This window comes from Malus domestica, chromosome 04 (assembly GCF_042453785.1).
Source record: "Malus domestica chromosome 04, GDT2T_hap1".
NCBI lineage: Eukaryota > Viridiplantae > Streptophyta > Magnoliopsida > Rosales > Rosaceae > Malus > Malus domestica.
Window position 1 is genome coordinate 20,749,529 of NC_091664.1, and position 14,516 is coordinate 20,764,044.

The 14,516-nt window shown below is 39.3% G+C and overlaps 2 protein-coding genes and 1 non-coding gene across 4 annotated transcripts; 2 read left to right on the forward strand and 1 right to left on the reverse strand.

Annotated features, from left to right (window-relative positions):
* Positions 1-5,845: 5,845 nt before the first annotated feature.
* Positions 5,846-9,915, forward strand: LOC103433401 (beta-glucuronosyltransferase GlcAT14C). The gene is given in 9 exon segments (XM_070819952.1): positions 5,846-6,381; positions 6,383-6,489; positions 6,492-6,545; positions 6,548-6,613; positions 6,699-6,774; positions 6,875-6,990; positions 7,813-7,860; positions 7,863-8,011; positions 9,563-9,915. Coding segments are annotated over 9 exon segments (1,128 nt in total). The 5' UTR covers positions 5,846-6,049; the 3' UTR covers positions 9,743-9,915.
* Positions 9,916-9,951: 36 nt separating this feature from the next.
* Positions 9,952-10,025, reverse strand: TRNAV-AAC (transfer RNA valine (anticodon AAC)). Its single transcript has one exon. It is a non-coding gene; the product is annotated as a tRNA-Val (tRNA).
* Positions 10,026-10,122: 97 nt separating this feature from the next.
* Positions 10,123-13,608, forward strand: LOC103419327 (transcription factor-like protein DPA). 2 transcript variants are annotated; one of them, XM_029101169.2, is made up of 10 exons: positions 10,123-10,268; positions 10,603-10,781; positions 10,949-11,016; positions 11,155-11,198; positions 11,497-11,562; positions 11,685-11,822; positions 11,925-11,993; positions 12,281-12,379; positions 13,111-13,181; positions 13,268-13,608. In XM_029101169.2, the coding sequence occupies exons 2-10, from the start codon at positions 10,651-10,653 to the stop codon at positions 13,440-13,442; spliced, it is 861 nt and encodes a 286-aa protein (XP_028957002.1). In that variant the 5' UTR covers positions 10,123-10,268; positions 10,603-10,650; the 3' UTR covers positions 13,443-13,608. The 2 variants fall into 2 exon arrangements, with proteins under 2 accessions (XP_028957002.1, XP_070676054.1); XM_070819953.1 differs by lacking the exon at positions 11,497-11,562 and having other exon boundaries at positions 10,151-10,268.
* Positions 13,609-14,516: the final 908 nt, after the last annotated feature.

Below are 14,516 nucleotides of genomic sequence, written 5' to 3' on the forward strand. Positions count from 1 at the left end.
ATTTTTCTAATCGAGGCAGAGACCATCAACGCATGTGGATTCCATCTCAATTAGTGAGATTGTATAAATGATGATACATCTAGGTGGTAATAGTAGTATTTTTGTTTAAAAAATTTGGTCTCCCCAACATTATTATTCATAAATAAGTTGCCACATCCTTTCAAATATATATTCTTTTGGTAATGAAATTAACAAGGATAAAATCCTTCAAAAGGATGGTGGATGATCATGCATAACTTCTAATCTTATCTTGAAAGCAGAGATATTTTCACATACAACTGGATATATATTCGGCTCATCACATGATCAATGTTGTGTACAATATTTGTTTTGTGCTTATTTGGACAAAGGAAAAAAGGTCACCTTTATGGGGATTCCAAATGCATGGTTAAATGAAGGCAAAATTCTTTATGCTTCACGTGTTCTCTTATAAGTCTAAACTTGGTGAGGAAATTTCCGATATCACACCAATAAATTGAGTCGTCGTATAACGAGGCCCATTTCGTACCAAAACCTATTTCCATTGTCTTATAAATTCACACTCATTTTTATCTTTCACACTTTCTTAATTTCTCATCGTCAGATTAAATGAATTGAAAAATATCAAATGACAAAATTAACAAAGGTTGTGCAGGAAGTAAAATTAAATATATGGATAAGATCACTCTAATCCTATTTGTGTCTTGAAACACAAGGACTTTTCGCCAAGATTGATTCATACAGTCCTTAGTTATATTTGTTTTGGAGCAGACTTGACTATTCAAAAGATAAGTAAGAACTAAACTTCGTATTTATAATCAGAACCATTCATGTTATAAATTACTATATAAAGATCATCTCTAAGAAAAAAAAGAATCAATTAAAACTAAGGTCTTTTAGAAATTGAACTATATGAAAACTGAGAGACATAAATGGTAAAAGCATTACAATCTATTTCTGTTTGTTACAATTGACTAATTAAACAATCTTAGTTTTAATTCATTTTTTGCAAAGATGGTCTTTATAGAGTACTTTTCATAATATAAATGGTTTCGATTATAAGCACGAAGTTCTTTGAATTGAACATGAAGACTTTTGAGTAAGAATTCTTAATTATTCTTGAGTAGCCAAGCATTATTTTTTTTCTTCTCCAACTATTAATGAAGCTATCAATCACATTAAAAAGTATTAGGAGAATATTGCCAATAACACACCCCGACCCAGAAATCAGGGCGTGCTGGCCGTCACGTGAGTGTAACGTAACCAAAAGTGCGATACGGAAGCAAATGATATAATAAATACGAAGGAATAAAAACTAACTACTAACAATAAAACCAACTAGCGTGCTAGAGTGAGTTATATAGTAAGACACACAATTTAGAGCGTAGGTACTAGGTGCAGTCAAGTAGGACTATAATTAAATTACAACACCCGCAGGTGAGTCCTACATGCAAGGTGTCTGTCAGAATGCCGAAGAGAACCTCGTGAGCCACCAACTGCTAGCTAGAACCTGGAGGGGCGCAAAAACAAAATTGAGTGGGTCAGTAAAACCAAAGTTTTCCAAAACATTTCATTTAAAACATTTCTAACCCCTCACTATAAAACCTGTATATTTTCCCAGAAAAATAGTATATAAATATATATATATATATATATATCATCAAAAGCTCAACTCACAATCCTTCACCGCTTTTCAGAAAGAAGATGCCATGCCATGCCAAAATATAATATAAATGCATCAATATAAACCAGGTGAAATAATAAATCAACCGGAGACCCTACAATGGTCCTGTACGGCTGATTCTATAGCTCAATATCCCATCCAGCCGGAGTCACCCACAGTGACCTGTACAGCCCTGCCGGAGTCACCAACTGTGACCTGTACGGCACTACACTGCACATAAGTCGGAACTACCTATAGTAGTCTGTACGACTATGATGGTGAAATAATACGCTCTAGTGCTTCTCTCATCAATCATCTGCACGCGTAATCTAAGGTCACCTACTAGTCGGAACCACCTCTAGTGGTCTGTACGACTAGCATGTCGGAACCCTCTCGGGGTCTGTACGACATGCACCTACTTGGATCCAAGGTGAGCATGCGATGCGGTGAATAATATAAGCACTAACACCAAGGGTGCAGATTATGAGTTCTCAACACAATTCACATTATCGATGATTCACATGATTAACATAAAACTCACCTGATACTCACATGTGCGTCCACAACACCAATTCACACATATATATGCATTAATATCAATTCATAATATTCATAATATGCATGCATGGCAATTGAAAACATACTTTCATATAAATTCAATTTCTGGGAAAATTAATAGTATATAGGTATATACGAAAACAAAACTGCCCACTCACTGGTAAGTCGATGGGTCGTAGCCCCCGTGACGTCCTTGGATGCGCTCGTCCTCGGGATAGGTGTCACCTATATGCGAAACAACTATAAAAACGTTAATTAATGCACATAACCGACAATTCGAAGTAATTTCTCATACGGTGCTCAATTTAGGTATATGAATATATCACATCGACCTACTCGACGTCACGGACGTCGAGAAATTTTTAGAATTTTTTTTTGACGTGGCACACACCCCCACGGGCCAGGGCAGGCACGGGTACATGCGCCCCCCCACGCGCGTCTTCTTCCTTGGTTCGCCAGACTGTGTTTTCCGGTGGTCGGAAAACTGGGGATTTTTCAATCCCCTTGTTCTCCCTCATTTCTCAACCGTTTTCTTCGTATTTTATATCAATTTGAAGCCCTCAACATGAAGAGTCACGATAGACTAGTTTCAAGGTCTAAAATCCACTAGATTTTACCTAAGAAAGCTCGATAATCCGGCCAAATTTGAAAAACTCCGTTCTCAGTCCTCCGACGTCCAAATTCCAACGAAGTACCCCGAAGCTCGTGAGGATCTCCTTAAGCTCACTATGGGCTTGAAATTCCCTGAAATGCAAGATTTTACGTGTGCATGAACAGTGCACATTTTCTGGGTTAGGGTTTCACGACGATTCTGAGGGTTTTAACTTCCACAAATCACATATACGAACTCACAAGCTTACTAGGAGTCCAAATCTTACCTTAGAACCTTTGATCCGTGAAGAAATGGGAGGTTCCTAGCTTGTCCGTACAATTCGAGAGGGAGACAGAGAGAGGAAGCCGTGAGGGAGGAAAGAGAGAGACACGGGGGAGGGAGAGAGGGAAGTAAGTGTGTGTGTGGTCCATCACAAACCCTCACCATCCATTTCTTTTTCCTAACTCCCTAACCACACAAATTACAAACCAACATTTTAATCCCACTTAATAATTTTATAAAAACTTATGAAATAAATGTAATTAGTCCAAAAGATATGTCACACATACACATGCCTTAATACCCATCAAGGGTAATTTCGTCATTTTACGTCCCCGATATATAAAATCCCGGAACGGGTTGTGACAGCCAAGCATTGCTTTTTGTTATATGAGCTCTCATATTAATTTTAAGGGTAAAGTACAAAAAACTACCTCAACTATTGGTGTCACGACACTTTCATACTTCATTTTTTAAAATTGACAATGTCATACCACATCTTACGAATTTGTGACAATGTCATACCTCTGTCAGTTTTCTGTTAATTTCTCTGTTAAATGCTGACGTGGCCCGACACGTGTCCCACTCATTAATCCAGCTAGATTAAAAAATAATTAAATAAAATTTTAATAATTAAATATTAAAAAATTAAGAATAAAAAAACAAAAAAAGAAGTTCCTAGGGGTGCGGTGTCCCCTTTCCTTGTCCTGCACCAATTTCAATTTTTTTTTTGTTCTTTTCTCTCCTCCTTCTTCATCTTCATCTTCATCTTCTTCTGGGGCGAAACTGGATTTGTCTTTTTTTTTTCGTTCTTCTTCTTCTTCTTGGGCCGAAATTGGGTATGAATTTTTTTTTCTTTTTGTTTTTTGTTTTTTTTTTTGTTTCTGGGTTGCAGGTAGAGGGAAAAGGGGACGAAGATGAAGATGGGGGAGGAGAGATGAGTGCGTGTTGGGTTGGGGGGGGGACGAACCGGGTTGGCAGAGTGAGGGAGTCGCGAGAAAGGCGGGAGAGAGAGAGAGAGGAGAGAAAGGGTGGTGGAGGACGGGTGGGAATGGGTCGGGTGGGAAGAGGTTTTGGGTTGCAGAGAAGAGAGAGTGGCGAGAAAGGGGGAAGAGAGAGAGAGGAGAAAGTGAGAGAGATTTAATATATATATATATATATATATATATATTTTTTTTATTATTAAAAATATATTTAATTATTTTTTAATCCAATTGGATTAGTAAGTGGGACACGTGTTGGGCCACGTCAGCATTTAACAGAGAAATTAACAGAAAAACTGACGGAGGATGACATTGTCACAAATTCGTAAGATGCGGTATGACATTGTCAATTTTAAAAGATGAGGTATGAAAGTGTCGTGACACCAATAGTTGAGGTAGTTTTTTGTACTTTACCCTAATTTTAAGGTGGATTAAGCTATCAACTTAAATAAACCACGTTATACTGAAACACAATAATCTTGCAAAGTGATTATATTAAAAAAAAAAATGGATGTGCAAAGTTATTAGGGATTTATACAATTGGATTTGCTGGATTTAGATATTCGACAAAAAGATTAGGTTTTGCAAATGAAAGGAATTCGACATGACATGCAACTTTCTTCTCATTTTTTTATTAGTTAGTATTTTTTTTGTTTTCGCATAACATAGATTATTTAAGTTGATATGAAAAAGAGCAACTCTGTAATTTAAAAACGATGATAGATTAAAAACTTTAAGGAGTATGGTTGAATTCCTCCTACAAATAATTAAGTTAGAATTAACTTTAATGGTAGTGTTAAATCTGATCTTGAGGCTACTTTGGGTTTCTTAATAAAAAAATCAAATTGTCACATATGTTATATACGTATCTTTTTCTATTGGTCATTTTTGTGTGTTGCAAGCTGAAGCTATAAATAATTCTTCGAGAGATGTTACATTAGATAGGTCTTTTTTGGCGATTCGTATAAGTGACCGAATAAGATTAATAATATAGGACTAGTTGTTTGGTGCGCTTATGTATTAAATACTATTTGTATAATTTATTTGGTCTTACCTTTTAAGTCCAATTCACACTCGCTTGGATATCCCTCCAAAAATCTCGGTATAATAGTTGGGGCCAATGACACGCTAACTCTCGCTTCCTCCTTCTCTCTCGTTATCTCTTTTTCCTTCTCTAGTTTCTCTCTTGTGCATCAGAAACACGAAGAATCAGCTACCCACTCTACCTTGCAGGTGATGGCGAGCCTAACTGCGACTTCTCTCATCCCAAGATCCCCTCCCTCTAACGTCCTCACACATCGGCACCGGCTATGAATCAAACCCATTCCTCCTCATCTCTTTGGCCGAATGATATTCACAATTTTTTTTATATCCGAAAAAGATTCGAATTTTAATCTCCAAATTTGCCCCATTTGGACGGTCACAATTATAGAGTCGCAATTGGGTCTTAGCTCAAGACGAAAGTTCGAATGACAACAAATCGTAACCAACATTTCAAATTAAATAGAGGTGCTACACTTATAATTTATTTGTATCATTTCTCTAATAGTACGGTCCATTAGGACATGTATGTATCATCTTTAATACAGATATATGTTACAAATAGACAATAAGAATAATATTTTTTAATTAATTAACCAACTACTAGTCTACTATAATTTTCTTAAGAATCATATGATTGTAACCGTTTATCGTATATCGTGAAGTCATAAATTATTTCAAAATTTAAATTTTAAAATTAAATATATATAGTATCCAACGAAAAGCCACCGCACACTGTACGAACGGGATTTCTAGGTTCCGCCGGATCCTTTTCCCTCCCCCACTAAACCCATTTCCCACCTGTAACCACCAAACAGACGCAAGCTCCACTTCACGCCGACCACCACCCTTCGCCTTCTCACTCCTCCCTCCAAACAACCGCCCAAACAATCCACAAATCTCTCATCTTTTTTACCAATTTCTCCAAAAATCCCAAAAACCCACCTCACCTCCATGAAAAGAGCTCGCTCTCAATGGCTCGTGATTTTGACCGCCACTTCCCTCCTCTTCCTCTTCCTCCTCACCCTAACTCTCGCCGGACACGGTAAATACTCCTCCTCCGCCGCCGCCGATTTTTACTTCGAGCAACGCGAATTCACTACCCTCGACCGGAATTTCGAAGACGTGACAGAGAACACCGACGACGAAAACAGCCACCGGTTGGGGCTTCCGAAACTCCCGAGATTCGCCTACCTCATATCGGGCTCCAAGGGCGATGGTCCCCAGCTGCGGTGGTTCCTTCAGGCGGTTTACCACCCGAGGAATTACTATTTACTCCACCTATCTCGAAGCTTCTGATGTTGAGTGGCTCGAGCTGGCGAAGTACGTGAAATCGGAAGGCACGATTCGGGAGTTTCGGAACGCGATGGTGATCGGGAACGCCAATTTGGTCACCGCCAAGGCCCCACCATGACTGCCGCCACGCTCCACGCCATTGCGATTTTGCTGAAGCGGGCGAGGATTGGGATTGGTTTATTAATCTCGGCGCCTCGGATTATCCTCTCATGTGCCAAGACGGTAGCTTTACTATTTGTGGTAAATCTAGTTAATTTTTTTGATTAAGGGTTCATTATGTTTGCTAATTATTATTTGGGTTATCTAGATCTGTTGCATATATTTTCGTTCTTGCCAAGGGAGCTCAATTTCTTGGAGCACACAAGCAATATTGGTTGGAAAGAGTGAGTAAAGCGTAATGCTTTTTAAATTTTAACATGTTTGTTTCGAGTTCGAGTGTTGGACGTGGTTTTTATAGTTTCTCACATTGTGCAAATGTTGCAGAAATCAAAGAGCAAGGCCTGTTATTATTGTTCCTGGTTTGTACCACTCTATGAAATCCGGTGTGTATTGGGCGAGAGAGAGAAGATCAATTCCCGCTTCGTTCAAGTTATACATGGGTACTACTCCTTTACAATTAAGCATAGCATACGTTGCTTATCTTGTGCTGGCTAGGATAGAAATGTATGATTTCCTACTTTCCGGTTGAGTCTATGAAAGGTAGGACCGAGTGGATTCTGCTAGTACTACTAATGGATGCTTGTGTGTGCTAATACACTGTATGCGTCAACACTTGTTAGACGAGTGGTAGGGTTTTGTTAGGTGAATCGGAAGTTATGACATCGAAATGGTTTCACAATTTTCATACCCTAAACCCTATTTATACTGCTTCAAAAAACCCAGAACAAATTCGGTTCTTTAGTTTTAAGCTTGCTGTACAGCCTCCGTACTGTAATTTTGCATTACATCATTTACCTTGAGAAGAAAAAGCATGAAGTATCTGGTATTTCTTAGAACTATGTGTTCAATGTGCTTTCTTCATATAACCAATGCAGCTTTAGAGCCGAGTACTATTTCTAATGAAATTAGATAATTTCTGTGTTTCGCAAGACTGGAGGTCATTCGATTATCTCCAACATCAGTATGATATTGGAAAACGTACCATCAGTGTTTCTTTAGATTTTTAACAAGTGCGCTGTCGCAAAAGTCATGTTTAACACTTAAATTGTAACCTGGCGTTTTTATATATTTGGTTTTTGCAACCTTGATTGGGAATCTGAAAATGCCATTTACTTGATGCAAACGAACTTATTGTACTTGTTGGGAACTTGTAGTGGGTTATGGAACTGTAATCTATCTTTTTCAGTTGCGCTCTCTGTGGCTGATGGTTTGTTGTACCATTTTATTTTGCACACCTTGAACCTCAAACTTTCTGCTTTCAGGATCGACGTGGGTGGTGCTGACGAAGTCATTTCTCGAATTCTGTGTTTGGGGTGGGACAATCTTCCCCGTACTTTCCTCATGTACTACACCAATTTCTTGTCATCCCCAGAGTGCTACTTCCACACTGTTGCCTGCAGCCATAAGGACTACCAGAACACAAGCGTGAATCATAACCTGCATTATATAAGGCGGGATAGCCTAGGGGTGGGCAAACGGGTACAGGAACCGCGGGTCGGGGCGGGTAATTAAGGTTCGGGGCGGGTACGGGCCGGTTCCAATTATTTAATAGGGGAAACGGGGCGGGCCGGGCCGGGCCCTTGATATTTTAGGGACGGGCCGGTTCCAAATGTATAGAAAAACGGGGCCCCGGACCGACCCGTTTTTAGACCAAATGGACGGACGAGATTGAAAAGGAACATAACGTCCAATCTTCACCGTTGATTTTACCCTAGTCTACTCTCTTTCTTTCCTCTCTGATCGACTTCGACTCCTCTAAATCTGTCTTCTTCGGTTCTTCCGCTCTTCCGCAGCTCCGCTGTTCCGTCTTCGACACTCTCCGTCTCTCGCCGTCATGCTCTGCCGTCTGTGACTCAAGTCACTCAACTGTCTGTCCTCTCTGATCGAGTATTCTTCGATTCTTCTCCTCGACGACATCGGACATCCTACCCAGACTTAGAGAACCCAGGCACCCGCGGTCCCATACCACCCATCTTCTCGTTCTCCTTCTTTCGTCCCCAACGACATTACTGCCGTCGCGACCACGAACACTCCATCGCCGCCGCCAGTTCAGGTGAATTCTTTACTGTTTGCTGAATTCTTCTATTTTTTGTGTTCTTTGGTATATATTTTGGGGAAGAATTGTTAATTGTGTGGATTTTGGACCAATTTGGTAATTGTTTATCTAATTGGTGATCTGGGTTCTTCGGGATTTTGCAGGTGGCTCGGGCTTCCGCATTCTCCTTTCCTTTGGACTCGTATACGGAAGCATCTTCTCAACTGCTCAAGTATCTCCAGACTCCAGGTACCTCGTTTCCTTTTTTTTATTTCAATTGACGCACCTTTTTATTTTATGAGATAAATTTGTTTTTTTTTATTACAAATTTGTATTGGGTTGGTTTAAATTTGTTCTTTGTATGATTCCTTGTTCTGATGTCTTCTGATTGAGGTGGTATGAGGCTGTGCAGCTGTGTTTTTTTCTTTTCTTCGTAATGATTTTATTAAAAGGAGATTTTTAAATGACTGATGTTGTGGGGGTTCTGTGAGTGTGAGTCGATAAGTTTTTATAATTTGATTGGGGAATTTAGTTGCTTCAGATCTGTTTGCCATTTGAAAAATTGGGTATTGAATATTAAAATGGTGTGTTTTGTTTTGTTCTCTTCCATTAGGTAGTCCGAGAGCAGAGAGGGATGCAGTCCGAGACGGAGCAGGTGCCACCAGAGTCGGAAAGCATGGAGGTGTTGCTTGTGAGGATGTTGGCCATGGTGAGAAACGTGGCGGTGCCGGCGCGGGGCTCGGTGGAGAAGCTGTGGTGCGACAACGAAGGCAGCATGGCGGTGGTTCTGGAGTCCTTTCCGTAGCGGTTTCGCAAAAAAAAAAAAAACCAAGGACCGGCCCGTTTCAAACGGGCCGGGTTCGGTCCGATTCCTGTAATGAAATATGATGTACCCGACTCGGCCCGGCCCGTTTCTTTTAACCTCCGGTTCCTTGAAAATTAGGTCCGGCCCGGCCCGTGCCCAGCCCTAGGATAGCCCACTGAAGGCAAATCCAATCATTCTAACGTTGGAACATTACAACGACATGGTCCAAAGTGGAGCTCCTTTTGCCGGCACATTTGCCAGGGACGATTGTGAAACTTGTTGCAAAGGGGTAGAGCAACTCATTGTGAAACTTGTTGGTTCCGAAAATATCAGGCCTAAGCAGTGTAAATAGTCTTGTTAAGCGCTGTCCCCCTATGAATCGTTTCTGCTACGATATGACGCAATGTATCCGTATTACGGATTGTCATACTGTAACAACTAAGGATTCAAAGACGAAAGTTTTTTCATCACAAAAAGAAAAGAAATAAAAACAAAAGAGACTGAGTCGTAGTAGGTTAATCAGAACTTCATCTCACAGCAAAAAAAATTCAAAATGATTAGTGGCTTCGCCCGGGTTCGAACCGGAGACCTTCAGTGTGTTAGACTGACGTGATAACCAACTACACCACGAAACCTTGATGTTCTAATCCCGCACCACATATTATAATACTACGAATAAAAATCAAACACGGGCTGGCCCATTTGGATGGGCAATTTCGTCAATTGGTCTCTGGGCTTCCCTTTGGGTTCATCTGGGACTGTTCCTACTTCCTACTTCGTATTCGCGGAAAGCGGGAACTCCAAATATGCTGCAAAAATCCCTCTAGTTTTAGGGTTTCGCGTTCCTCCTTTCGAAAAGCTTCACCTTCCCTCTTCAGGTTAGATATTTCACTATTTTTCCAGTTGAATGCCTCCATTTTTTTCATTATCTTTTGAAATTTAACCCCACAAATACATGATCATTGAAATTATTTTCTCTACTTTTTTTATTGATGAACAATATCTGGATTCTGATTGTTCTAGTAAATTTTGAACTTCATCAATTTGCTCACTCTGCATTTTTTTATTCAATTGCTATTTGGTCATTCTGAATTGATATATTTTTTTTTGGAAACTCATCAATTTGGTCTCTTTCCTTTCATGATGCAAGAAACAAATTTCAAACTGTAAACACCTAGTTTTTTCTTCTGATTTTTTATATTGAATTTGCAGGAACTTAGGAATTTGAGGATCACTGCCAAGTGTAGATACTAGAACAATATGGATGATAATTACTCTGGGGATTCTTCTAGTGGATTCTCTCAGAAAAATTCTAGTGCAGCAAGTTCTGTTTCAGCTTCAGTGATGAACAATGCAGCTGCTTCCGAGAGCGCCCGAAGTTCTGTTGAGATGTGAGTCAAGTGGCTTATGCGTTTATTCGCTCTTCGTATCCATATGTTATCGTTTCAAAATTTTTGAGTTCTGAAATGCAGCTGCTCCTGCTTGATGGCTGCATCAAGTGGCATTTGTTTCTCAAAAACGTTTTTTGTTTCTTTTCCTTTTCTTTTTGTTCCTGCAGAAATGCACCAAAGAAGAAAAGGGCATCGGCAATAATGGCGGGAGGTCTGCGAGAGTTCAGTTCAAGAGGTCAGTAATTCATATGAACGATTCAGATTTGTGTGTATGTGTCTGTGAAAGGAAAGAAGAATATCGTATTCGTTGTAATAGATTACTACTTGTAGGAGATGGGGCTAGTCAACATCTTATTCTCTTCTTCTTTTTCAGTTTGCAACATATTGGAGAGCAAGGGAACAACCACCTTATCTAAGGTATGTTTTCTTTATTTTTCTAGAGTAACTATGAAGTTTGTTTGGTGAAGGAGCGTTGGGGAAAATAATTAAGAGATCCCTTACGTAGTAACTAGTAACTGTTTATAGGATCGTGTATCTATGGTTTTTCATTGCGGATAATGGGTATGGCTTCTCATTGAATTAAATTTTGGAGTTCGTCGTGGTTATGCGAAGGAAAGTTTTCCAGTGCCACCCAATCTTCAGAATTTTGTAATTTATTTTGGCTTCTTTGACCAGTGAGTGGTTGAGTATCAGTATTTATAGTGATGATGTTCAGGTTGCAGATGAGATAATTTCTGAGTTTTCTGGAAATGACTCTGAAACAGCAAAGTGTTCGAAAGAGGTTCGATTCAGAACAATACATGGAACCGATTTTTGAGTTATAATAATCATTACTTCTACCATTATTTTTCCATCATGAAAATTACTCAAGTAAGTTGTGAAAATGATTTTTCAACTTCTCAGTTTGAAAACGTACGACGTCGAGTATATACTGTGTTCCATGTTCTTGAGGCACTGGATATCGTCACAACAGCTAAAAAGGAAATCAAGTGGAAGGGGCGTCCTTCAGACAGAAGTATAATGAATCTGGAAGGGATGAATGTTAGTGAATGTCATTATCTTGATCATGTGATACATCAACATACTATACAATAATGGGATGGAATAATTTGACAATGTTGATTTGGTTTTTGATCCTTTCAGGAAGAGTGTGTCAAATTGGTGAATACGATTGGAAGGAAGACGGCATACTTGAAAGAATTAGAAGAGCAAGTAATGAAGTTTTACATACTTTACGTCTGGTTTTCTTCGTTCATGATTTTGGAGTCTTCTGTGTTTTTAGACTCTTATTCAGTCATTGTAGGAATGTTTTAGCTAGTCTGACTTGTGTTGGAACATTAGTTGTTAAATTGCAATAACCAGTTGGCGTGATTGCTCGTAAAAAAATCTGTGAAGACTAGAAAATATAGAATTTAGCATTGTTTAATTTGTCCCAAAGAAATTACTCTACCGGCTTATGTTCTAATCGTCTTTTTTATTTTTGTGGAAATATGTTAAAGATTGCAGATCTCGAAGATTTAATGTTGCACAATAAGCAGTTGCTCAAGAATGGGAACACTCTTCCTGAAGGATTTTCGTTGCCATTTATACTGGTTCAGGTATATGACTTTATTGTCCTCCGTCTGTTTTGCATGACTATGACTTGTTTAAAGTTCAAAAAAATCTGTTCCGAGTCCTAATGATCGCACAACTGAAGCATGCGGTTCTCATTCCTTTTGAGTTGAATTTGAGCATTTCTCAGTCCTCACTCTGCTCTTTACCACTTAAGGCAATGACCAAGAGCCATGATACTCAAATTTATCTTCTCTGTGGATTAGGTCAGAAGGGCACTAGTTTTGTTCACATTTCAGCTGATGCATAGACTATGTCCTTTGTCGGGATTGATTGTTGACCAGCTAGTGCACACTTGAATAGACTTTGGACTTTATTTTTTTTGGAAATCAATCTGCAATACCAGAGTGTCTTGCACTGCTAGACCATGGTTGTGTTCTTTTTTCCTTGGGTCGAAAATGGTTTATACAAGCGCAGTCTTTAGGCTTCTTAGGTGGAATGTGTAGGAAAGGATAGTATGTTGAAAGGAAGGCATACCCTGTTCCTAATGTTTGTACCATCGATCAACCATCTGTATCTATAGTTCAATTTTGTGTAACGTCTCTAACATTCTTTAACACATTCAAATCAGGTGCGAGAACTATTGGTTTTACAAGGATTAGAATCATGGGTTCTAACTTATATAAATACATAGGGTTCACAATTGTAAGCAATGTATTCAACAGCTTGTGTATGTGTATGACCGTAATTACAGTTTTCAATTCTTTTCCTTCTCTAGACAAGCTCTCATGCTAGTGTTGAGGTTGAGATTTCCGAAGACATGCGCGTGGTGTTCTTCGACTTCAATAGGTATCCATACTTTGTGTTACTTTGGAGACACTACAAAGTAGTTGTGAATAATCGTTCTCTTACTAGTTAAATTGTCTTTTTGGCAGTACACCCTTCTCCTTGCACGATGATGCAACCATTGTGAAGTTATTGCAGCGTCACCAGCGGCCAGAAAGAACAAATGCTTCTCAAAGTGCTTCAGTTCACTCGTCTCCACGCTCTGGCGCTCTGACCAGACCTTTCCGTTGGAACTCCGAAACAGATATTCCTAAATCAAAATGAACAAATGTTGAGATGGTACCTAACAGATACACACGTATTACTGGAACTTTGTATAAATCGTTCTGAATGGTTTGAAGGTCTCAACAATTACCTCTGAATTGTATGGTTTCATGTAAGTCTCTTCGACAACTTGAGCCTGTGTTATCAAATGTGCACTTTGTTTCCATTTTTTTGGTTTAAGGAATTTGCTGATACTTTAACAAGCTTCATACTCTGAGGAATTCGCTGGCAGAGATCTTCGCGGAGAGTAACTTTTTTTTTTTTCGCACCCCCTAACCCAAAGCGAGCGTTATTTCTCTCCAAACTTGTGCCACGTGTCTCTTTTACTAATCATGGTTAAACAATGTATTTAATTAAATCTCCACTTAAAAGAAAAATAATTTCGTGAAATTTAAAAACTTAATATTTATTCTTTCATCAATATCCCACCAATTAAATTATTGGATTGATGTTGTGATTCGAAATGATGCAGGTGAGTTCGTGGCTGGGTGTGCAGTGCAAGTGCATCTAAGCGTTGGTGCAACTGAACTTGTGTTGGTGCTGGAGGCTTGTGTGGCAGAGAGAGTGAGGCTGGGCATTAAAAAAAAAAAAACCGATTGAACAGCCGGAATTGCACCGAAGGTTTGGTTTTTTTTTCCGATGGTTAAACCGAACCGTGCCGACCTTAATCGGTTTGGCAATCGGTTCCCAAAATTCTTAGGGTACGGTTAACCAAACCGATCCGAGAACCAAAATTCTTAGAGAAATTTATTATGTATTTTCGTGTTCACACAAATCGAGAACCAATCCAAATCAACCTGCCACATTCAGTTAACTGACCTGATCGGTTTTAGACCCAACTGGATTGGTTTCGGTTTGCAATTTTGGCCAAACCGACTAGATCGGTTTGATTTCAGTTTTAACCCAAAATCGACCCAAACCAACATGTGCCAACCCTAGTGATTGTCTTGAAGTTGATAGGAACCAAGGGTATGTGTATGAGCTAGCCTTCGAGAATCGAAATAATATCATGTAATTGGCAACGGCGAGATGACAACTTGGTGGCTCATGAAATTGCCATATTTGCTTTACGTT

Coding starts and splice junctions, on each gene's coding strand:
- LOC103419327 (XM_029101169.2), top strand. CDS start 10,651: ATGGATGATAATTACTCTGGGGATTCTTCTAGTGGATTCTCTCAGAAA. Junction 11,017..11,154: donor GCGAGAGTTCAGTTCAAGAG/GTCAGTAATTCA, acceptor CTTCTTTTTCAG/TTTGCAACATATTGGAGAGC. Junction 11,994..12,280: donor TGAAAGAATTAGAAGAGCAA/GTAATGAAGTTT, acceptor AATATGTTAAAG/ATTGCAGATCTCGAAGATTT.